The following is a 25,603-nucleotide window of genomic DNA, read 5'->3' on the forward strand; positions in this document are numbered from 1 at the left end:
AGTTAGAATTGAAGGAAGTACAGGAAGATGGTTTAATGTTAAATCTGGTGTGAGACAAGGATGTACATTATCCCCTCTGTTATTCATTATCTATATGGATCACATTATGAAGGAAAGTGGTATTAAACCTGATATCAAAATTGGAGATGTTAATGTCAGCTCTTTGCTTTATGCAGATGATGTTATACTTCTAAATAAATCTGCTACAAAGTCTGCAAGATTCTCTGACTAAATTGAATAGCTGTCGTAATAGATATGGTATGAAGGTCAGCAATAAAAAGACAAAGACAATGAAAACAGGCAGAATTATTGAAAATGTCAACTGTGTTATGAATAGTGAACTTGTGGAACAAGTAAAACATTTCAGCTACTTATGCACGATTTTTACTGAAGATGGTAAATTATATATAGCAATAGACAACAGAATCAGCAAAGCTGGTATAGTGGGAAGTAAATTGAATAAATTCATATGGAATAAGAGAGAAATTAGTCGGAACACTAAATTAGCTGTATACTAGACAGTGTTCAAACCAGTTTTAACTTATGGATCTGAGAGCTGGGTCAGAAGTAAAACACTTGACCAAAGACTAGAGACTGCAGATATGAGAGTCCTGAGAAAGATTATAGGCGTGAACAGATGGCATCAATGGCAATATCATATTAGAAACGAGGATATTAGGAAAGAACTTGACATTGTCAGCATCGAGGAATGCATTAGCAGAGCTAATCTCAGGTGGTATTGTCACTTAAACAGAATGTGTGAAGAAAGATTAGCAAAACAAGTGTTCTCTGCCAGGTTGGCAGCAAAACGACCCAGAGCAAGACCAAGATATTGGATTGATACGGTACAAATTGCCTTAGATGATAGAAATATAAGATCTGATAATGTTGGAGTCTTGACACGTAACAGACTGATTTGGAGGAAAATTGTAGATAGGAAGTTAGTAATGATGTAATTTTTTTCATGTAGTACTATCATATCCTGTACACCCCTTGAGGGTACATGGCAGGAATTTAATGATGATGATGATACATTACATTTTTCACGTCATTGTTTTCACGTGACATGGAACACAGCTCATCTTTTTCCTTGGGGAATAACTTACCTTGCATGCATATCAAATTTGCCTTCCTCACTGGCCTGAATATGGTGGATTGCTAAACTGCTTCAAAATAAAATCGAATGGTACTCCTTTTAAAGGCTACACAATGCTGATTACTTTTTACTGACAGATTCCTAATATGTACACATATAGTACTGATTATTTTCAATGAAAGTAAATTTCTATGAATATTTTTGATTGTGGACTGAACATAGGACATGAGGTATAAATGAGTTAATTTGATAACAGATTTTCTTCTTACCATAAGCATGCGCCCTCTGTTGATGACTTGACCATTTTTTATCATTCATGTAATATAAGTATTACAGAAAGACAGTTGGAACAAGCCCTTCACCTTATTTCCACCTAAGCATCTTTATCTTGACTCAAAACTAAGACTAGGACAAAAAAGCAATCTCAGATGCAAAAGAGAGACAAAAATCTTAGGACTCAGATTCAGTTAAAGGTTAACATCTCTGTTCCATACACTTCTTAGGATAAGTGCTGAAGAGTGTTGAACATTGTTAACACAATGTTAGTGAAGAGATAACTGTTTGTTATTCATTACGATAATAAAACTACTCATAAACAGTTGATTATTTAATTAAGACTGATTAAACAACATGTATTTCAATTCATATACCATGAACCATCATCAGAAATGGCCATTCTCATAGTTACAAGAGAGGATAAGTGACCATTTTTTTTCCTACCCCTCCATTAGAAGAGATCACTCACATGGAATTTCCACCATGTACGTTAAACACATTTCAAAATGCATTTCTCTATTAAACATACAAATTTATTGTTTTAATACTGACCATATTGTAATGCGTAGAAACATCTTACATTCTTTGCCTACCAGTTTCACTAGCAAACTGACTAGCTTTTTCAAGGCATTGACGGAAAAGCATAAAAAACTAGTAAATGCAAATTGAAAGAAACATAAAAACGTTGTGAACAATCTAGTAGCTAAGGTTACACGTTCGCGTGACGGAGACTGAAAGGACTTATTGTTCTTATTCATTATCACGCATGCGTGTTTATTGTAAATGCGTAATGTGATTACTGGCTAGCTGTAGTTCAGATGGATTTAGAGAGAGAGAGGATCAGGTTTTTCCACGAACTGTTCAGAATAGTACTCTCATTTCTGTTGTATACATATTAAGCCAATATATATATTAACACAATATATATATTGGCTTCCTTGAATAAACGATGTCTGTAGTCGTCATTCAAATATGGCATGGAGCTGTTTTGCCACTCTATCGTGTGGTTAGACGTACAGAAATGATGTGCTAAGCCAGAAGAAATACTTCTGTTGTGGTTTACATCACCAACGTGTTCTTTTTGTCTGATCTCTAAACTCCGTGAAGTTTGTCCGATGTAGGCAAGACCACAGGAGCAAGGAATGTAATATACTCCTGGATATTTGTAGAATGGCACCTTATCTTTTGGGGATCCTAAAACTTGTCTGATGCTGGTGGTTAGTTTAAAGACCACTCTGATGTTGTAGGCTCTTAGTATTCTGGCTATTTGATAAGAAATTGACCTGATGAAAGGGATCACTACAGTAAAAATGTGCTGGGAGCTTGATTCTTCTGTGGTTGCATTTCTCTATCTTAAAGAAGTTTAATATCTCCATCAATTTCAAGCCTATTAATTCAATCAGCTCTATGATACCATCTCAAAAAGATGAAACTCCATCCCATAATATCTGGAGCATATTTAGTCTCATGCAATTGCTAGTTATTCTACTTCAGACAGACAGCCTGTTCTGTTTGTATACACATACATGAACATCAGTCTTACGTTACCTCCAAGAAATGCAACAAATTGGGTCTAGCAGAACATGGGATTACTAATACTAACCACCAGATCCTTTGAAATGACACCAAATTACTAGATGTTCCCATAAATATGAGCAAATCAAAGAAAGTTGTGAAATACTTTTATATCGCCCTGATCTCAACATCAGTGATTGACCAAAACTATGTCAAAAACTCTGTGAAATTATTAAGAACTGTATGGTTTAATATCATATAAGTTTTTCTTAAAATTACATGCTCACACACTTCATTTGATCCTAAGAGTATATTTTTTTTACTAATCTTGTGACTGCATACAAAGGAGAGAGAGAGATTCCATTCTGCTTATACCTTCTTTGTTTTTTAATATCAAACTGTAATACACTAAGAGCTGTAGTTTAATCAATCATAATTAAATAATCAACTGTGTGTACATTTAACATTTGTTATTATAATTGTTAACTATCTTTTGTGTGGGATGCATACTGATGTTTATTGCTCCATCTTTACCATGCTTTTTTCTCAAAACTATATTATGCTTTGCAAGTCTATGTCTCTGTTCATAACTGTACTCTTCGGTTGTTTAATTCTCTAACACCATCAGGCAGCCAGAACTGTTGCTGCTGGTGGATTCTGAACATCACACGCCTACTCTTAATGTCTAAGTGAATGAATCATTCCTATTGTTTCCACTAGCTTCTTCTGCTAGTAGCTGTTTCTATAATATGCTACAAAATAAAATACCGGCCTGTCCCACATAGACTAGTATATTTTGTCCAATTTTGGGAAAACTTGTATGTTACACATCAGTTTGCTGTACCACTTCACCCTTTGAACTTTAATAACATAAACAGAAGTGTTATATAGTGATACTTCTGTTTATGCTGATTCAGTTGGCATTAGATATTAATCAATATTAATTGGGAGGGGGGGGGAGAAACACTTTTTTGTAGTGGAATAAAAAAATGTATGGACAAAATATAGTATATCCTGCTCATTCTCATTCAGCTATGCAGTGAATTTGAAGTGCAAATAGTTGCATTATTATAAACAAATTAAACCTTGGTGCATTTAGAAGACAAAAATTTAAAAATATATATATATATAAATATAAACGTTGGCTAGTAGTAGCACTAGGAAAAACCTCAGGGAACTTGATGAAAAGAAGATACATAAGTCCATAAATATGGAGGCGGGGGTGGAAGTTAAAGAGATTATTTTTGTAGGCCAGGAATGTATCTCATGGACTCCCATTATGTCTTTTTTTTGTTATGCTGTTACCGCCAGGATCATAATTCCAGTGCAAATTGATACCTTCTCCCTGAATGCAGTACATTTTCTGCTGTGTTTGCTCATGATATCTACAATGCCTTTCTTTCTCAACATTATGAAAGGTTTATTTTAATGTAATTTTTATTTTATTCAAAATGTCTATAATCCTTTTACTGATGTAAAAGGCATTCATCAGTCTCGTATAGTGTTTAATCTTACAAAATAGACAAATCTGATTAGAGGAAACACAAGTTAACTATGTTTCCTTTAGCCAGATTTGTCTAATATAAGCTCTTGACCTCTGCAGCCTTAGTTGCTTTGGTGCAATTATGAAAGCAAAAACCAGCTCATATAACATTAAACATAAAGAATGTGTTGATTTTATCAACCAAAAAATGTAACAAAAAAGAAGTAACACTAGATTTAATAGGTTGTAACAAATATTTAATTAAACTTACAAGTTTCACCACATATGCTAGTGGCTTCTTCTGGGTTAGGAAGAACAAACAAATATACAATGGCAGTAACCATTATGAACCATTACATAACTAAAAGCTGTGTAGGAACTGTTACATAAAAATAAAAAACAAACATACGGAGTGTGGAAGCTGGTACAGGTCAGTCATTGTTCAGCAGATGTGCACAATGGTTGGCAGATAAGTTAGACTGACATGCCCAAAAATCCAGTAAGCCAGTGGTTTTTAACCTTTTAATAGTCACGGCCTCCTAAGTATCCTAAAATATTTTTGCAGCCCCATAGTTTGTAGTAACATAATAATAATAATAATTAATTTTTTAAAAAATAGTGGTTTTACTTTGATTATAATGACAAAAAATATCAGAAAACAGAAATCAACTTTACTTAAATATTATGTAAAAACTTTAATACATATACTGTATATTTAGAAAATCAAATAATATTCTTTGTTTGCTCATTTCATAAAGGGGTAAATTTTAAGAAATAACATATTAGTATTACAGCATTGAAAGTTTCAAAAAGTAATTGTGCTCAAATAGCTAGCACTTAACAACGTTCAGTTTTATGCATTCGTACTACAGGGCGACTCTAAAGTCGCCATACATAGGAAAATTTTTTTCAGGAATTTTTTAAAAATTAAGAGAGAAGACTTTTGTAGAAAGAGGTGGCCAACACGTAGAGAATGTTTTGTAATGAATATTTTATAATAAATGTACATTTAGCTACATTTTCCCTACGTATGGCAACTTTTGGAACACCCTGTAGTATTGTTTAAACTTCAGAGAATCACTTCTATCACACATCCAGTAGGCAGATATCATGACCTGCAGTGTTCCCAGCAACAAAAAGTCGACTTTTGGCACCACCACAAAAGAAACTACTGCATTAAACTGCATAATTCAGATTACTAATACAAAACAATACAAGTGTGAAACAAAGTAAAATAAGGAGCAAAAAATAATTATTTTAATAGATTTCAAAATTTTAAAAACTAGAAATGTTCTATAAATTTTCTGCAGTTCACTGGTTAAGAATCACTGCAATAAGCAACCTTCAAACATCACACAAAATCACTCCCTGGTCCCTGCCAAGAGTGTCCTGCAACGGACCACCACTGCAGACTCTCCGATGGCCAATGTTGCGCAGCTGAAACAGTCCTCTGTGGAAGGCATGGAGTCCCTGTCCCACTCAGACATCATGGCAAGCTCGGGAGAATTGGAATGCCAGGTCTAAGCTGCCCTCTCTGCCTCACTCGGGTGCCAAAGCTGTCCTCCATGCAAGACATGGAGGACAGCTTTGGCACCTGAAACATTGGAGAGGCTGCGGTGGTGGTGCACTCTCGGTAGAAACTAGGGAATGTTTTTGTGTGATTTGAACTTCGCTTATTGGATCTTTTGACATGTCAGACTAACTTTTCTATAAACTATCATGCACACTTGCTGAACAATGACTGACCTGTGCCAGTCTCCATGCTCCACATGTTTCTGTTTTGTTATTTTTATTTTTATGTAATGATTCCTACATATTCAGCTTTTTAGTTATGTAATGGTTCATATTTACTGCTTATCGTATATTTGTTTGTTCTTCCTAACTCAGAAGAAGCCACACAATAGTATATAAAGCAAAACTAGTAGGTTTAATGAAATATCTGTTATGACTATTAAACTCTGTTATTTTTTATAACATTAAACAGTTACTTGGAGTGGGTTCCTTAGCAAATTTAATCATGGCTATTAATAAACTGTGTATGTGTGTTAACATCAAATGCATATTCATTAACATAAATTTGACTGAACATGAGAATTATTCAATCACAATATTTTTGTTTTACAGGTAAACAGTTTCGTGTTATCATTTTAAGCACTGTCAGGACGTTTCATACATGTAAAATTACAGACTTCAAAATACCCGGTGAACTTGATCTTGAACATGGATTTCTCTCAGATGCTAAACTTCTAAATACTGCTATTACAAGAGCTCAGTCCCTTGTTGCAGTTGTAGGAGATCCAGTTTCATTGTGTTGTATAGGAAAATGCAGGTAATTTATTTTGAATGCTCTTAGTGAAATGCATGGATATGACAAATTAAGTAACATGTAAGAAAGTATTTTTTTAATGCAAAAATTTGCTTCTGATTCAAACCATCCTCAAAATACTATACCTAATGGGCATTGTGAATAGCAAGTTGTAATTACATAATAAAGATGCATATGATCCTTGGTTATAGCTGCACAATTAGGTGGTGAACTATTAGTGTGTAGGAACAGCATGAAAAAAAATGGTTTAAAAAATAACAAAGTAAACACATTTTATACTCTTCAGTTTCCCTTAAATAGCCTTGCAGACAAGAACTTGCTTTTGTGTTGTAGTATTTTCTTCTTCCATTGAGTTCTGATTAGTTAGAATAATAACATTTACAAAACTAGACTCCAAGAAAACAGACATGTCTTGATTCCATCACTACATATAGCTCTACAGACAGGCCTATTTCTGTCCAGACTACAAAAAAGAAAGATCACATACACTTTGGAATTTGATAAACACTTAAGTAGGCTAAAGGATATAGCATGTCTTTAATAGAAAGCAAACAGGAAGCTAATTTTTGAATAGCAGTAAAAGTAACTTTAGAAGGAATTTGAAACTTTACAAGTAATTGTTCAGTTTTCACAGGTTCCTCTGCTATAAATCATGGCTTGGTATCTTTTGTGTTGGAATGAGTTGAAGGTTTATATTCTATGATTACATGCTCAACTGACTCGACACTATCCCGCATCACTGGTTATATAATGAAGCTAGTTACATTAATACAAACCCTGAACTTGATCCAAACAAAGATATTAATCTCATCATAACCAATAGAATTGCAAACATGCTGTCTAGAATCGAGTTAAACAGGTTCTTTTCATTACATTCAAAAAATTAGCTCTTGTTTATGCAGCATGAAGTCCTTTATGCTGTATAGGTATATCAGATTCTTTGTGTTCAAAAGAATTCTAACTACTTTGCAGACACTTTCTGCAGGAAGAAGATAAAACTGTAAATAAAAAGAAAGCTGTAAAATTTTAAGTCATCAACATAAATAGAATTGACTGTTTACATGTATTTCAGTTTTGGGAAATAGTTATTCTTAATACTCTGCATATCTTAACATTTTTTATTTTATTTTATTGTTTTTTGAAACAAGTCTTTCTGTAATGGTTCCTACAAACTTAGATAGTTTATCACTTGTAGCAATGGGTTAATGATAATGAAATCTGAAAATGTATTGTTTATTGTTTAACCCTTTGAGTGGTGAATTAAAATTACATATCTCACCTTCTGCAGCATATGAATACATGCAGGTAACTTATTTGGATTGCTGCTAAAATATTGCAGGACCTTCCAGCAAAAATTCAAAAAACTATTGTGCATTTATAGCTTTACTGTAGTTAAAATTTGAACATATATATATATGCCATTACTGTTTTTGCAACATGCAAATAACAACAGTTATTTGCACTGACAACTCAAGACAAAGCCAAAATATCAGAAAAGAATTACATTTAGAAACCAGGTAATTAATCTCTTTAAGTATATTAATATTTAACATCATTTTGGATCATTACTAAATTCATCCGTTATTAGTTTTTTTACATATTGTTGTATTTGTATTGCATTCATCTTGAACACCAAAGAGAGTTTAACATGGAAATTTGTGTGTGTGTGTGTGTGTGTGTGTGTGTGTGTGTTAGAATGAAGTAAAAGTGAACAAATTTGGTACTTTGCAGGTATTTATGTATCTTGTTACATTGTTAAGATTGTATTACACTTGAAAGGGGGGGGGGGAATTCTTCTCTAGCATATTGTGAAGCATCATGTATAAAGATATTGCTTATGTTGTTTCAAATTGATATTCTAGTATCAAATGAGTACATTCTGACATTTTTTTTTTTATTATGATTAGTTATGATAGCTCATCACAGTAATCAAAAAGTGTTAAAATTTTATGCTTTAGGTACTTGGTTAAGTTCCTGCAATTGCATTTTATGTTGGTGATTTTATATATCATATCTAAGTTTAAGGCATAAATTTTAATGTTTTGGAACATTCAAACAGGACAAAAGAATAAAAAATATTAACAAAAAAACGAAGTTTTTTAAAGTTCAAGAAGCAGAAGAAATTTTATTGCTTATGAAAAATTTTGTTCTAGCTTACCAGTCAGGTAAATATATAACTAGTCATGGTAACATCCTGGTGGAGTACTGCTGTTGCCTAACATATCACAGTCGTGCGTTTAATCTTGGATTTGGTCATTTTATAAGCATTTGTTAATGCTATGTTTAATTTTTAGCCTATCTAACTACTGATGCTGAAGCAGTTTTACGACGGTGGTCTGAAAAGTTCTGGGCCTTGACCATAGATGGCAACACTATCAGCAAGATTTTTTTTTCTAAGTTGGTACATCTGTCATAAGCATCCATGTGAAATTTCAAGTCATTCTATCAAGTAGTTTGTTTTATACAGCTGTCTGAAGCAAAAGTATTGTCTGTATCCCTTTAAATGGATAAAATTGAGTATCATGCAGTTATAAAATTCTTTGTAAAAGAAGGTTTAATGCCAAAAGAAATTCATTTGAAGTTCATAAAAGTTTATGGGCACTCTTCTCCTTCTTTTTCGACAATTAAGAAATGGTCTGCAGAGTTTAAACGAGGCCATACCAGCCTTGAAGATGATCCACGTAAAGGATGCCCAAAAAGTGTAACAACACCAGAAATCATTGATCAAGTGCTCAATACAGCATTGGATGACCGGCGAGTCAAAGTGCTTGAAATTGCTGAGACTATACACATTTCAAAAGAACGTGTAGGATATATTTTGCATGAAGAATTATAAATGAAAAAGCTTTGCGCAAGATCTGTGCCGTGCTTGCTCACAACAAATCAAAAACGCACTTGCATGAAAATCTCTGAAGAGTGCTTGGAGCATTTTAACAAGAATAAAACTGATTTTGTGTGTCGATTTATTACTATGGATGAGATTTGGATTCACCATTCACCAGAATCCAAACAGCAGTCAAAACAGTGGACTGGTTGTTCAGAGCCAAAGAAGACAAAGTTCGGTTCCATCAGCAGGAAAGGTCATAGCATCAGTGTTTTGGGATACTAAAGGCATTTTGTTTATTAATTATCTTGTAAAGGGTAAAACAATAACCAGGGAATATTCCGATCTTTTAACCAGACTAAACGAAAAAATTCGTGAGAAAAGAACCGGTTTGCAGAAGTAAAAAATCATCTTTCATCAGGACAATGCACCTACCCACAATGATTCCCCATATTTGGCTTCCTCTAACTTCTCTCTCTCTTCCCAAAACTAAAACTCTTCCTCACTGGTCAGCATTTTTCTTTGAATCAAGAGGTGATTGCAGCTGTAGAGGATATTCTGCAGATCTTACTGAGCACCACTACACGGACAGGAAAATGGTGCTGGAGCATCGCTGGAATAAATGTATTAGTCTTAAGGGAGATTATGTTGAAAAATAAAAGTAATTTTGAAATTATAAATTCGTTTTTTCTTCATTGTTAAGCCAAGAACTTTTCAGACCCCCCCGTAGGTGGCATGTTGCCTAGTGTCAGACTACTGCACCACTTATTGGAAGCCTGACCTGGCTTGGAAAAATTCCATGTTTGATCAGAGCAGGATTTTCAAATTATGCAACTAACATAAATAAAAATTTAGAAAGTAGTTTAAAAAATGTACCTATCTCACAGTAATAATGGGATATAATTGTAACATAGTACGGGGAAAAACTGTTTATGTATCTAGTACTTATTGATCAGTCTAAAACATGAAAAACTCATGCATTTTATCAGTGATACATGATCATTACACAAACTTTAACTCTTACATTTATAACATGGCTTAAATCATTCTTTTATGAAAAAGGCAGGCAACTCCTTCTGCATGCCATTGTCAATGAATGTCTGGAGTGAAAACATTCAAAATCATTATAAAAACTCTCAATAAAATAACACTGTTATGGCTGCACATTCATTAACTACATGATTGAGTTCAGAATAAATCCAAAACATAGGCAGACAGGCAGGCCCAGTGATGTCATATGACATGACAACAACTGAGAAAACAATCAAAATCATGATGGTAAATTATCAAATAGCATGTCAAGCAAGTCATCTGGTTATACAAGGCTGTTGTTGTTTTCGTAAAAGAACCAAAACACAATGAAAAGTCAACTACTGGAACAACCTCAACAGATGCAAAATCAATCAACCTAAGAAGCATCAGTGGGAAAAGAAGTTTTTATAGAGATGTATCATATTGACACAGTTGGTGTTACTGAGACCAAAAAGACCAAAGCAGGTAATAAATATGATATATACTAGGAAAGAAGGGAGTGGCTATAATAGTCAACACTGTGCATGAATGAAAGACAATTTGAAGTGGAATAACATGGACAGTTTTCAGACTGAGAAAGTATTATTTATACGGGTACTCCATGGAGTCAAAAGACTCATCGCAGGAGACCCACAGTATCCAATAACACAATGCCTATCATACATCTCCTTATCGGGTGCTCACAACCACCTCTGGCAATCCTTTCCACTCATTCACCACTCTCCGAGTAAAGAACCTAGCCTGCCCACTCTTAGACAACTTTCAACTGTGACCCCTTGTTTTCCCCTTTCTACTCACCATATATTGAAAATTTTCTTTTGTGTCAGTCTTATAGAATCCCTTTAGTTACTTCTAAGTTTCTATCATATCTCCTCTTTTCTGCCTGTGAGATAAACTCTGCAACCCACACACCTTCAATTGATCTTCGTAGGCCTGTCATCAGCTTGGTCACTCATCTTTGAATCCTCTCCACCACTTCCTGATCCCCCCCCGAGAAACACAGGTGACCAAATCTGTGCAAATAGTCAACATGTGACTGAATCATACCCTCATAAAGAGGAATAATAACCTCCCTGTCTTTTCTTGCAGTGTGTTCTATAACATAAGTAATCCTCTGAGCTATTTTGCCAACTCCTCTGAATTTCAAATCTGTCCATCATCATCCCTGGCCTCATCAATTTCCTGTGATCTAGTACCATCAATATGATATGAAGTATGTAACCCTTTCATCTCAAAATACCTTACATTTTACAACATTAAATTGACAACAATTGATTGTCCTTTTCCCACACTAACCTATTTCTTTCGGTCATCCTGCAAGATATCTATATCATCACCCTTATTAACTATTACCCTCCCCATTTTTGCATCATCAGCAAACAACTAATACTCCCGCTTTAATGTACAAATTAAACAGTGGTCCTAGTACAGTGACCTGGGGCACTTCACTTGTCACATTCATTTTGCCTTTATTCCACTCGACCATACACCACCCTATGTTGTTTATCTATCAGATCTCCCCATCCATGTCACCAACCTTATATCTGTTCCAACTTGTGTAATAGTTTTCCATGCAGTATTCTGGAAAACAGTTTGCCGGCCTGATTGGTAGAGTGGTTAGCATGTTCACTCTCCAGCCAAAAGACTGTGGGTTCAAATCTCACCGTGGGCATGGATGTTTTTGATTTTCTGTGGAAATACTAGTGGTGCTGGTGGGCGACAGATGGCAGTGGTGTAGTTGATGGATTGAGTGGTGAAGATATAGAGCTTTAGAGTAAGTACCCTCCCTCGATGAGTCTTTGGACTCCTTAGAGGTATCATGTAATAATAATAATAATAACTAAGTTACTAGCTATAAAAGGAAGAAAATATAGAAGATTTAATTTCAATAGTTTTTCTTTAATAAGGTCTTCCACATGGAAATAAGTCCACATTTGGCCCATCAAAAAAATAGTCCTCAATCAAACTGCTGATCTACTGCTTCTGCTGTGAAATTCACTAAAGTAATGGAAGAAAACCACTAACAACTGCCATCTCTTTGCAATTAAAAGGGAAAAAAATGAAGATGATTTTTATTTTATAAAACAGGTGATTAGAATTACAAGTTTGTGTAGTGGTGTAAATGGGACCATCAGTTGTTTCGTTTAAAGAATTCTAAAGAGTTAGGGACAAAACTTGGCCATTGAAATTTGTGTTATTCATCAAACAATTTTGATGGTATGTGTTTCTATAACTCTGTTTTGTTCCTGTGGGCAAAAATGACAGTGTATTGTCCAGGTTGGAAAAAAAATAAAATAAAACACACACTCAATGGAGTAAACATTATGCTGCTATTGGCATCCCCCGTTCAGAGTGAAATGTATCCAAACCTAACACAGTCGGTAAATAGGCAGACATCAGGGCTTCTCAACAGTGTATTGCAATCGAGGAACATGTGTAAATGTGACAATCTTAGCAATCATCTGGAATTTGATTCTCTGACCAAACCTTCTGAATTATACAATGCAGCCACTGTAAAACTTCTATACCTCTATATTTCAACATATATGGGCGAATTCCATCTACTATAGCTGTCTTTCCACATTTCAGATTTTTGATGTTTTTTTTTTTTTTTTTACTTCGCATATGGATATGTATTCCTGACTGCATTTTTTCTTGTTGGGAGTTTTCTATGACCGTACTGACACTGCTTGTTTCATTTAGCAGTCTTTTAAAGTAATTACTCCAGACATCGAGAATATCTTTATTTTATTTATGTTGTTTTGAGTCACCTTTATCATCTCTGATTCCTTTTACAGTACTCTTTCCTCCATTTCTAAGCTTTTTCAATAGCCTCCAGAATATTTTGCGACCGTTCTGATATTTATTTTCTATGTTCTTATCAAAGTCTTACCATGACTTTTGTTTAGCTAGTTTTACGCAGTGCTTCACTTTCTTACACTTTTCTCTGTATTCTCTACAAGCACAAGCTGACTTACTTGCCAGGAACTTTCTATATGCTTTTTTCCTTTCCTTCCTTTAACTTCTGTTCTGATTTTTCTATCCTTACAGATAACCTCACTACTTGCTTCTTAGGCTGCACCAATCAATGTTTTCTCCAGCAATTCCAACTTAATCTCCAAGCTTTGGTTCTCATTTTCAAATGCTTTCATTTTTTACTTCAGTCATGTACTCATGTTTGTGTATTTGAGTCTACACTTCACTTGCTCATCTTTGATTTATTTTAAAACTTTCTTACACATTTTTTCTTTTCAATATAAAATTCAATTTTATCCTACTCAAAACTAAATAGTGATCACTTCCTAATTCAAATTCTCTGTATATTCTTTTGTTGATAAAAGAAATAGAAGATGCAAGAAATATAACAAAAGCCAATGAGACTTTTGTTATATTTCTTGCATCTTCTCTCCGAGAATTTGTGTACATAAATGTTGGAACATTGTATTAGTAATAACTAATCCATGTTCAACAGAAATCCAACAAGCATTTAACATTATTCTTCGCTTTGCTCTTTTCTCCAAATTTTCCCAAAACATTTCTGAATGTCTGGTAATCATTTCTTACTCTGCTGTTTAGATCTCCAACGAGAACCAACTTTTTTTTTTCATTGTACCAGCTGCCTTCTCTGATGCCTCAAAAAATTCCTCCATTTCTTCCTTGATAGAATGTTCTGTGCGATCATGAGCACAGAACATTGTCCATTTCCCCATTCTGATATTTGCCCACATTCAGTCTACTTGATGTTGCCTGTCATTCAAGATGATTATACTCATATTTCGTGTGAGTACTATACTCTCTTACCTGATTGTTGTTACCTGAATATAACATTTTGTATTTGTTGCTTAAACAGATCACACTTGTTTTTATCTTCTTTGTTGCAGTCATGCCTATTATGTTGATCTGGTACTTAGGCAATTCTTATGTTTATAGTATCAATCTTGAACTCTGCTGATATTGAGTTGGGATGTGTTCTGAGATTTGTTCCAGTAGCTGACTTGTTTGCCTTGGTTCCCTGATGAAAACAAAAGGTCCTTGTTTAACCAGGCAAAACCTCAGCAAGCATGATAGAATTTCATGTTGTACTACCATCATTTTACATTGTTGTTTAAGCCGGAAAGAATACAATTTGGTCGGCTAAATCCAAAATTGCCTGCCCAACCTAACAGGGATGCACCACAAGAAGGTGAGGATTAGACATTAGATCTGAAGCCCCAGTCAGTTTTCTGCATTCCTTAAAAGACTATGTGGAGGTCTCTTCCCAATTATATAACTGACCCTTAAGCACCTCCTTAAAACAGCCTATTCTTAATAAATATGGTTGTATTCGACTTTCCAAAATTTGGGAAACTTTAATTCTTTGGCCTCCTGCTTAACATCTACAGCCAGCTAGCAACACCCATAGAAGACACCTCTCATAGAACTTCTAGTTTTCATTTATTGTAATCTCATTTCATCCATTTATTATTTCTTGTGTGTTTTATTACAATTTTAACATCATAATCCTGAAGATGTCTCTATGACTGAGATGAAATACTGAAATGATTAAACCATCATTTAATTATTTCTCTTTGTGCTTAAATTACATAAATATATTAGTTATCCAAACAAAACAAATTAAAATATAATAAGTAAAACTTATTGAAATAAAATGTATTCTTAAAAAAACCAACCAATAACGTCAAAATGATGAGTAATAAAAAAAAGGGTGAAGTGAACAACAATATGGTTTTATTGCTTCCACCTTTCCATGCTCTTTTGTCAGATTTCAAGTAAGCATGTGTTATCCACATTTCAACCAATTGCTTGTTGTTTATTGATTTTTATTGAAGGTTTCCCTCCTTCAACCAAGGCTCAGTATATCTTCAGAAGTGCTTGGACAAAGTGCATCGTGAGTTAACCCCAATATTTATATTTATATATAAATCTGATACTATTAAATGAACTAAATCTCTCCCTTCAGGGAAATTCTTCATTTGTCCTTGATGCCTACAAAAAAATAAAGGCATTCGAGAAAAAACTGGTGTTATTACTATTACTATTATTACGGGCAACTCCAGGGAGTCATTGGACTCATCGAGGGAGGCCCCAAATCATATTCATCACAACTATTTGACATTCATACAGTATCTATCATACCTCGCCTTAAACTCATTCACTGTCACAGCATCCACCACAGACTCAGGGAGCGCATTCCACTCATTCACTACTCTAAAAGTAAAGAACCCAGCTCTAACACCTTTACTAACCACACTTTTGCCCAGTTTCCATGGATGTCCCCTAGTCCTCCCACAACCAGCCCTGTTTTCAAAAATATCTTCTGAATTAATTTTATAGAGACCCTTCAGTAATTTGAATGTCTCAATCATATCACCCCTCCTCCGCCTATCAACCAATTTTTGCAACCCACAAATCCTCAACCTGTTCTCATATGGTTCATTCCACAGACCTGCTATCATCTTGGTCACTCGCCTCTGAATCCTCTCCACCTCCTCCCCATCAAGAAGAAACCTAGGTGACCAAATCTGAGCACAGTAGTCTAGATGGGGTCTTATCAAGGCTCGATACAGAGGAACAATAACCTGCTTGTCTCTGCTTGTCATCGTATTCTTCAGCAACCAAGTGATTTGATGAGCTGTTTTGGTCACTTTTGCAATGTGTCCCCTAAATTTCAATTCCTTATCTACCAACACTCCTAAATCTCGTGCCTCATCAATTTCCTGGAGCACGGTTCCACCAATGCAGTAAACTGCCGCCAATCTTTTCACCCCAAAATGCATAACCTTACATTTTGCCACATTAAACTGACATCCATTCTCCTTAGCCCAGACCTCCAATCTATCCAAATCATCCTGCAAAATTTTGACGTCATCTGCATTCACTATTGCCCTACCCAACTTCGCATCATCCGCAAACAAATGAACTGTTCCTCTCAGATCATTTCCTATATCATTTATGAACAAATTAAACAGCAGTGGTCCAAGAACAGGTCCTTGTGGCACACCACTAGTCACAGGCCGTCTTGTGGACTCTACTCCCGAGTAAACCACTCTCTGATATCTCTCCGTCAACCACCCTCCTATCCATCTCACCAACCCTATGTCCATTCCCATATGCTGCAATTTACTGATTAGAATTCCATGTGGAATCCTGTCAAAGGCCTTGGCAAGGTCCAGTAGAATCACCATAAACCCATTATCCTTATCCAGTTCAGCCGTCACTGTGTTATAATACGTGAGCAAGTTACTGAGGCATGACCTACCCTTCACAAAACCATGCTGTCCCCGATACAGTATCCCATTTTCTTCTATCCAATCTTGTATTTTCCTCTTGACTATTTTCTCTAAGACCTTAACAATTATTCCTGATATGCTAATCGGTCGGTAATTTACTACAGCAGTCTTGGAACCACCTTTATGCAGTGGAACTATTTTCCCCTCTTTCCACCCGCTCGGGACTAACCCAGACCCGAGACTCAAATTAAACAAAATGGTCAAGGGTACTGACAATTCTTTAGCTGCTTCTCGTACAACACGAGCTGGTATACCATCCAGTCCCACAGATGTATTGACATTGAGGTTATGCAATAGACTACTCACCTCCACTTCATTAACCACAATTCCCGTATAATCTACTGGTTTATTCGTTTCTGCAATGTCACCACCTGGATGATATACTTTTGCAAAGTGCTCACTCAGTAACTCAACTATCTCAACTGATTCAGTTACCTCCCTACCATCGGCATTCTTTAAAATCAATCTGCCATGTACATTTTTCCTTTTACTTGCTACATATCTAAAAAACTGTTTAGGATTCTCTTTAGCCTGCATGGCCAATGTTCTTTCGTAATCCTTTTTTGCTTTTCTTACCACACTCGTCACCCTTCTGGCCTGTGCTTTATACCGTTCATGTGCCTGCCGGTCACCCTTCTCCTTAAATTCCCTCCATAGTTGTTTCTTTTTTTGCAACTCAAGCTTAATGGTGTTATTCATCCATTTAACCCCTACTTGATTTATTATTCGGACTCTAGGTATACAGTCAGCCATTGCTTCATGCAAGCACTTCTTAACTACTTCTCATGCACTATCAACTTCTAGTCCTTGCAGTTGTACATGCCATGGCACTGAACCAATCAAACTCCTAAGCTTGTCATACTTTCCAGCCCGATAATTCCACATGTACCCTGTCTTAATCGAAAATTCTACACCTTTAGCCACCTCCCAAGTTAAGACCCTATGATCACTCTCACCGATTGGTGGCAATGTGGTCATATTTGTTACAGCCAAATCCTCAGATGTAATTACTAGGTCAAGCACTCTCTGACCCCTAGTATTTTCCATTACATGCTGTCGCAGATAGTTATCCCTTAATAACCGCATAAAATCCAGTTCCTTCCTCCCGTGTGTCCTCTCCTCACTCCAATCAATGCGACCATAGTTGAAATCTCCCATAATAATCACCCTCCTTCCACCCATTTCTTCTATTTGCTTGTGCATACTGTCACCACCATCTTTTCCATCACCTGGTCTATAGCAGCACCCAATTGTATATTTAGTTCTGCTAGCCACAATCTCACACCAAATGGCCTCAAATGTGCTCTTTTCTCTATCCTGCAATTCAACTTCTATTCTCCTTGGCTGGAGCTCATCAGCTATCATCAACAATACTCCTCCCCCCATTTTATTCACTCTGTCATTCCTGAACACACTATACCCATCACATTCAATCCCACTAGTTATATCATCTACAGTCAGCCATGTTTCACTAATACCTATAACCTGTGGTCTGGAAGTGCCAACCATGGCCAAAAACTCTTCCTTCTTGTTCCTAATACTCCTAGTATTAGTGTACATGAATTTAAGACCCCCATTAGCCCCAACCCTATCTTGATGCCTTATATTAACTACGGTGTTATGGATTAATTATGCAAAAGACAGACAATTTCCACCTTTTCCAACATTGGAATCCTTTTTAGTGGAAAATTACATATTTGTTGATTGTGAGTTTCTGGAAAGGGTTTGTGACCACCTCAAAACTCTGAAACAGAATTTTGTAACATATTTTCCAAATAACTTTTATAAAAAATTTCTGTGGGTTCACGATCCTTCTCTCATAGTCACGAGAAGACCTTTCATAAGAACGTTTTTTAATAATGGAAAAGTGGCTTAGAACTAGGACTCTAAAAAAAAAAAACAAATGAAAGAGGTGATGCTGATCCTAATTGTGATACTGGTGAGTAAATCTGATACTATTAAAGTAGAAGAAACAAGCAGTTCAAAGAAAAAATACAGTAGGAAATATAACAGTTCATATTTGGAGTTCAGATTTACTTGGTGTGGAGATGAAAGTGAACAGAAACCTCAATGTGTTTTGTGTTATGAAGTGTTGTCGAACAAGTGCATGAAACCTGCAGAACTCCGACATTTAGAAATTAACATTGTGATGTGAAAAATAAGCCAATTGAATTTTTTCAGCGACGCTTAGGGTCATTAAATCATGGCGATATAGTTTCGGCCATGGGTTCAGTTAATAGCAAGGCACTGGAAGATCCTATCTCTTAAGTTTGAGCATAGCGAAAACAGGGAACCTCATTCTTCTATCAGGGAAAATTTACTACTTCCAGCTATAAAAGATGTGCTAAAAGTGTTTGATAACAAGTTATTAAAAGATGTTGATTTGATTCCTCTTTCAAATGACACTGTCAGTCGCAGAATTAATGATATGGCAGGTGACTTAGAATCTCAGTTAATCGAAGGAATTAAGAAGAGCCCTTATTATGCGTTACAAATAGGCGAGACTACTGATGTTACAAACAATGTGCAGTTAACATGCTACATAAGATTATAACATTATAACAACATTCTAGCATTATAACAACATTCATGGCGATATTCTGTTTTGTATAACTTTGTCATCCTGAACAACTGGAGAAGAAATATTTCACACTGTCGATAATTACATAATACACAAGGGATCCAGTGGGGAAAATGTATGGGCTTCTGTTCGGATGGAGCTCGCACCCTTACAGGCAGGCATAGTGGGGTTGTTTCTAAGGTCAAGGAAATACTCCGGATATGAATTGAGTACATTGTTTCATATATATGGAAGCGTTAGCCTCCAAAGGAATGCCACCAGAATATAAACTGTGCTATACAATGCTGTAAAGCTAGTTAATTTTTTTAAGACTCGATCATTAATTAACAGGTTATTTTCAGTACTCTGCGATGAAATGGGCAATGAATATACACAACTTTTTCTTCATTCTGATATTCACTAGCTTTCCTGGGGCAAAGTGCTAACAAGGTTATTACAATTAAGTCACTAAGTTTTATTGTTTGTAAATGAACATAATTCAGATTTTGCATCACTCCTTGTTGACGAAGCATGGTTATCAACATTATCCTATCTTACAGACATTTTTTCGAAATTAAATGAACTAAATCTCTCCCTTCAGGGAAATTCTTCATTTGTTCTTGATGCCTACAAAAAAATAAAGGCATTCGAGAAAAAACTGGTGTTATGGATTAATTATGTAAAAGACAGACAATTTGCACCTTTTCCAACATTGGAATCCTTTTTAGTGGAAAATTACATATTTGTTGATTGTGAGTTTCTGGAAAGGGTTTGTGACCACCTCAAAACTCTGAAACAGAATTTTGAAACATATTTTCCAAATAACTTTTATAAAAAATTTCTGTGGGTTCACGATCCATCTCTCATAGTCACGAGAAGACCTTTCATCATCAAAAAAAGAACAGTTAATTGAGCTTTCACGTGACAGTGGGCTTGAAGTGCAATTCTGTGATCTTGTTTTGGCTCAATTCTGGATCTCACCTTCAGTGAGAAGTGAATTTCTAGAATTATCTGAAGAAGCATTGAAAATCGTCATGCAGTTTTCTACAACCTGTTTTTGTGAGAAAGGATTTTCATTGCTCCTTCAAATAAAAACAAAATACAGAAATCGTCTTAGTGTGTGTATGCCGATCTTCGACTGAAGTTGACCAATATTGAGCCAGATATCCAGCAACTCTGCAAGGGCCGAGAAGCTCAACCTTATCATTAAAAGTAAGTAGTAACATAATTATATCATATTATTTATTTGTTTAATAAAAATTAAAACTGTTCAATGATGATACACTTTTAATCCTTTACTTCCAGTTTAATTAATTATGCTTCGATATTTATTCAAAACATGCTTTTATATTTATGATGTTATAAATGGCACAGTTTTACCCAAATGTTGGTAATCTCCAACATAGGTTTTTAAAAAAATTACATAACTTAGTGGTCCATAGAATTGTTTTAGGCATTGTACTGGTCCTTGGGCTTAGAAAGGTTGAGAAACAATGAGCTAGGGAATTTCCCAGTGAATATTCTTTTTGGTGTATGTTGTACAATCATCAGACATACAACTAAAATTTTCAGCCCATTCTTATTTGGTGAATTTGTAAGTGAATACTTACTTACTTACTAGAAAAAATTAAAAAATATAAACATAAATGGATGGAACATGTTCAAAGAATGAAAACAGAAAGATTACCAAAACAAGCCTTAAAATACAAGCCATTAGGAAAAAGAAAACCAGGATGTCCTCTTAAATGATTCAACGATGACTTCTAAGGCCGGAATAGGCCATGCTAGGCCTAAATCCTTGATATGCATGATGATGATGATGATACTTATTTCAGGCTTGGGTATCAGGCAGAGCTCTTAGTTGCTTCTCTGTTCTTTATTGGATTCTTATCTTTGTTATACATTTGTGATCTCTGAGTCACTTAACTGTTTTGTTTAATCATATCATATGATCTTTTTAAATTAATCTTTTGTAAATGGGAAAAGATATGTAAAGGTTGCATCATAATTATTTCACTGGCCACCAAAGATTCTATGTATATATTTTAGTTGCAAATTCAGTGGTTCAAGCTGTAAAAATGTATTTATTAACTTTGGTTTAATACTTTTCATGTTGCTAATGCTAGTAAGAATGGTTAAGTACTTAGGAAAGAAAGGAAAAAAATATAAATCTTTTCTCAGGAAGTACAGATTAAGGTTGCAACAGGTTCTACTATATATTATATGTATTATATTTATATATATAATACATGTATTATTAATTTGTCCCAGTTAATTTAGGATTTATAATAAGTTTGTGGGTAAATACAAAGTGCATTTTTTTAACAAATATTCATTAAGATAGAAACTTTAGTAAATCATTTCCAAATAGTGGTCACTAGTTATATTATTCAATATAACAGTAAGCTGTCTCACACTTTTTTACTTTGAGTATTCATTACTAACTGCTAGTAATTTCATTGAGAAAATAAAATTTTTTAAAATATAATTTTTTATATCTCCTAGATTAACTATTCACTTAGAGTAATTTTTATTACCTGTGCTGCATGTATATCATTTCTTTATATTCCATTCTTTAGGAAACTGTGGGAAAAATTTATCAAGATTTGTGACAGAGAAAACAGTCTCTTTGGAATGACATGGAATTCAGTTCAAGCTACTCTAGGTGCAATAGAGTTGAGGAATAATTTTGCTTTAAATCCATTAGCTCCAGAATTCTTCCCTCGAAACTTTGGCATTCGTTCCTCTCCTGTAATTCCATTTGGAAGCTTTGGAAGATCTAACATCACTGTTTCAAAAGTTGCCATTCCTAGACCCCAGATACAGCCTGTTCCAGTTGTGCCAGTAGGACAAGTTTCCTGCCCACCTGTTGGATTAACACATATAGCACCATTACTTCTTCCTAGTACATCTGTTGTTCAGAACTTTTCACCTATGGTTGCCTTTCAAAGATCTACTGTAATGCCATCTGCATTTGCTTCAGGACCTGGATTTTATACTAAACGTATTACACCACCACCACCACCGGCATCTCTGGCACAGCATTCATCAGGAATAGTGACACCTTCATGGTCTGCAATGCCATCCATCAAAAATAATTATCCATTATTAAAAGATTCAGGATCTTCTGATACATTACATGCAAAGCAAGATAATTTAACACATAAATTAAGGGGTCTTGAAATACATATTCCAGCTTCAAAACAAGCTTGCAAGTTAATGGATAAGGCATTAGATGAATTCTCTGGAAATACAACTCCTAATAATGAACGGATACAAAAAGATCAGATTAGTGTTATTCATGATGTAGAGAAAGGCATTATGCATCAATCATTGATTATGGAATCTCACAGTATGGTGAAGGAAAACTCAGTGAGATTTCACAATGGTATAACAAACCACAATGTTTCTGTCAAAAGTGAAGATGACAATGTCTGTGGTGTTGATGATATTTTGTCTTGCATATTTCAAAGGAATTCAGAATTCATCAGCAGTAGTCACAACTTCCTAGCACAAAGTAATTTATCATGTGAACAGAACTTAAATTTAAATTCATCGCCTTTATCATCAAATGTATGGAGAGTTGCTTTATCACCAGACATGAATAAAAAATTCAGTGTTGCAACAACAGTAAATGAAAATAAGATAACTTCTGCTAAGAATGATATAGATCACATGCACAGGTCCTCACCTACTGTTTGCAACATGTTTGAAGCAAGTACTTTGCCTCATAAAAAGACAAACCCTTTTCCTGATTCCTGCTCTCTTCTTAATTCTACTGTATATAACCAGCAGCATCATACAGAAAGTGAAAAATTAACTGCAATGCATAATGTTGATTCAGGAGAATATCTTAATTCAAGAAGACTTAATATGTCACCAGTAAATCAGATGTCCATTGGCCAGTTGCAGTCTTCTCTTAAAGAAAAGTTATCACTCCTTGAGAAGATTTTGCCTCCAGACACTGATATCAGATCTTTTATGAATTCACTTGAACAGCAAAAAGGATTTTATTACTATTTGTTGGTTTCTGAAGGTACAACAGTTGCAAATAGGTTTGCAAGACTTGTAAGCATTATTCGAAGAGATCAAGATTATATTAAAGAATTACAGATAACCTCATACAGTAATGCTTTTTCAAATGGATGTACATTTCAAAACAGTCACAGTATAACTGCACAACAAAACTTTGGGATGGCATCAAAAAGCATTAACACTCTCAATGTGACAGACCCTTCACAAGCTGGCACAGTTGGAGGATCTAGGACAGGTCATGCTTATTTACATAGTATATTACCTTTCCCCCAGCCACCTACTGTAAATATCACTGATACTCAATTTTGTGTTTTGAAAAAAAATGAAGAACCGTGGTCATGTAATTTCTCTGCTACTGGTCAAAATATATTAAAAAACCCATCCTGTGAAGATAGAATTATGACTAATACTGTAAAGGAAAGGTCAGAATCTGAAAGTTATTTGTCACAATGTTTAGGTAGACAGTTTAAACATCTAGGCCATAGAGAGGTAAGAACTTCACTGGAACAAAATAATCCTGATATTTTTAATTCAAATAAAGAAGATAAGCATAATTCTTTTCTGGAAGAGTACTCATCTGTTGAATATTGTCATGAAAAGTTGCAAGATATGCAACAACCATTTTGTTCACCTGTTGAAAAATCATCTCATCATTCTTGTTGTTTATATACTTCAGAACAATTTCCTGATCAGAGAAATCGAGAAAACTCTTTACTTACCATAGCCATTCCACCAACAGCAAATGAAATGCACAAAAAACTTTATTCAGAAGAAATTGATGCTTCTGTGTATTCAGATAGACTGCCAACTGATATTCAGATAGCATCAAGAACATCAACTTTACCTTCTACATCCAGAACAGTTGATAATATTGTTTCATTTCCATTGTATTTTACACAGTCACAACCTTTATCATCCTTACAGCAGAAAGAAATTGCATCTGCTGTGACAAAAAAATCTAAAGATGGTATGACCTATGCTAAAGTGCTTTCACAGAAAATTTAATGTAATCTCCCTCACTCCTTCATGAGGTGAAGACTATATATAGAAAACCGGTGTGAAGGTACCACCATGTTTTATAATTCTGTTTCGTGTGCATTAATGACTATACAAGCTAATATTGTCAAAATTTAGTACCTTTAAATAGATATTGAAATAAAATGTATGTATTATACTCAGGGTTCATATGACATCAGTAATATATTTTATACTGCTTTTTGTTCAGTTCAGTTGCATTAGTGCACAAAATATGTTAGCACCAATACAGGATTTTTTGGGTAAGGAATTAAAACACAAGGTGGGAGTACTCACATTTTGATATAACATTGCTGGATTATGTATATAGAGGAAAAATATTGGGAACTGCTAATGTATGTCCAATATTGTATATAAAATTGAACTGTTGTTTTTATACTTGAAAGTATATTACTAAAATCAAATCATCGTATTTAGTTAGTGAAAAAAAAAAAAAAACATGAATTTGGAAACTGACTTCTGTTAATTTGAAAAAAGAAAATTAATAATATAAACAGAATATTTTTGCTTTTTAGAGAGACAAACAGGATACATTACTGATAATGTCTTCCCATCCAGTATGCTTTTGTATCATCACACAACACTTAAAAGGACAATAGTATTTTCTTCTGATCAGTTACATTTAACCCAAGTTTTTTTGTGATAACAAAATGAAATGAATGTGGATAATATCCACTTAAGTTCTTTAGGATTTATGCATGGTCAGTATTGCATAAAGTGATAAGGTACAGAAATAAAATCTAATTTCATATTTTGTATTTATTTTATAAATGTGTTTATATTCGATACTATCACAGCACCATTCTGTCATCCAAAAGTTTTAGTCATTTATACTATGAAATAAATAAATAAATTATTTATTTCATAGTATAAATAATTATTTAGGATGGAACTTATTCCCACACAATTTCAGTTCCAAAAAACTTTCTTAACCTCACAAGGAATGAAGTGTTTTCCATAACTGTATTATTAGTGCCTTTTTTATAATTAATACTTTTCCCAGAACTATTATTACAGAACTCAAAACCACTGACATAAACTATATTATTTCAAGGAACTTTAATAACTGATTAAATAAACAATTTGGAGTTCAAAAGTATTCTACAGCTTAATGTCACTGCTTCAAAAGTA

The 25,603-nt window shown here is 34.6% G+C and overlaps 1 protein-coding gene across 3 annotated transcripts in view; it reads left to right on the top strand.

The window, feature by feature from the left end:
* Helz (Helicase with zinc finger) overlaps positions 1–25,230 on the top strand; it is a 492,230-nt gene extending 467,000 nt beyond the window's left edge. For all 3 annotated transcript variants that reach the window (XM_090397541.1, XM_090397543.1, XM_090397542.1), the window contains 2 exons: positions 6,495–6,699; positions 21,982–25,230. In XM_090397541.1, the coding sequence (XP_090253667.1) occupies positions 6,495–6,699; positions 21,982–24,442 (2,666 nt within the window). In that variant the 3' untranslated portion in view covers positions 24,443–25,230. The remainder of the gene's footprint in view (positions 1–6,494; positions 6,700–21,981) is intronic.
* The last annotated feature ends 373 nt before the right edge of the window (positions 25,231–25,603 follow it).

This window comes from Typopeltis vanoorti, chromosome 9, assembly GCF_054136105.1.
Source record: "Typopeltis vanoorti isolate ZY-2024b chromosome 9, IOZ_Tvanoo_1.0, whole genome shotgun sequence".
NCBI classification, from domain to species: Eukaryota; Metazoa; Arthropoda; class Arachnida; order Uropygi; family Thelyphonidae; genus Typopeltis; species Typopeltis vanoorti.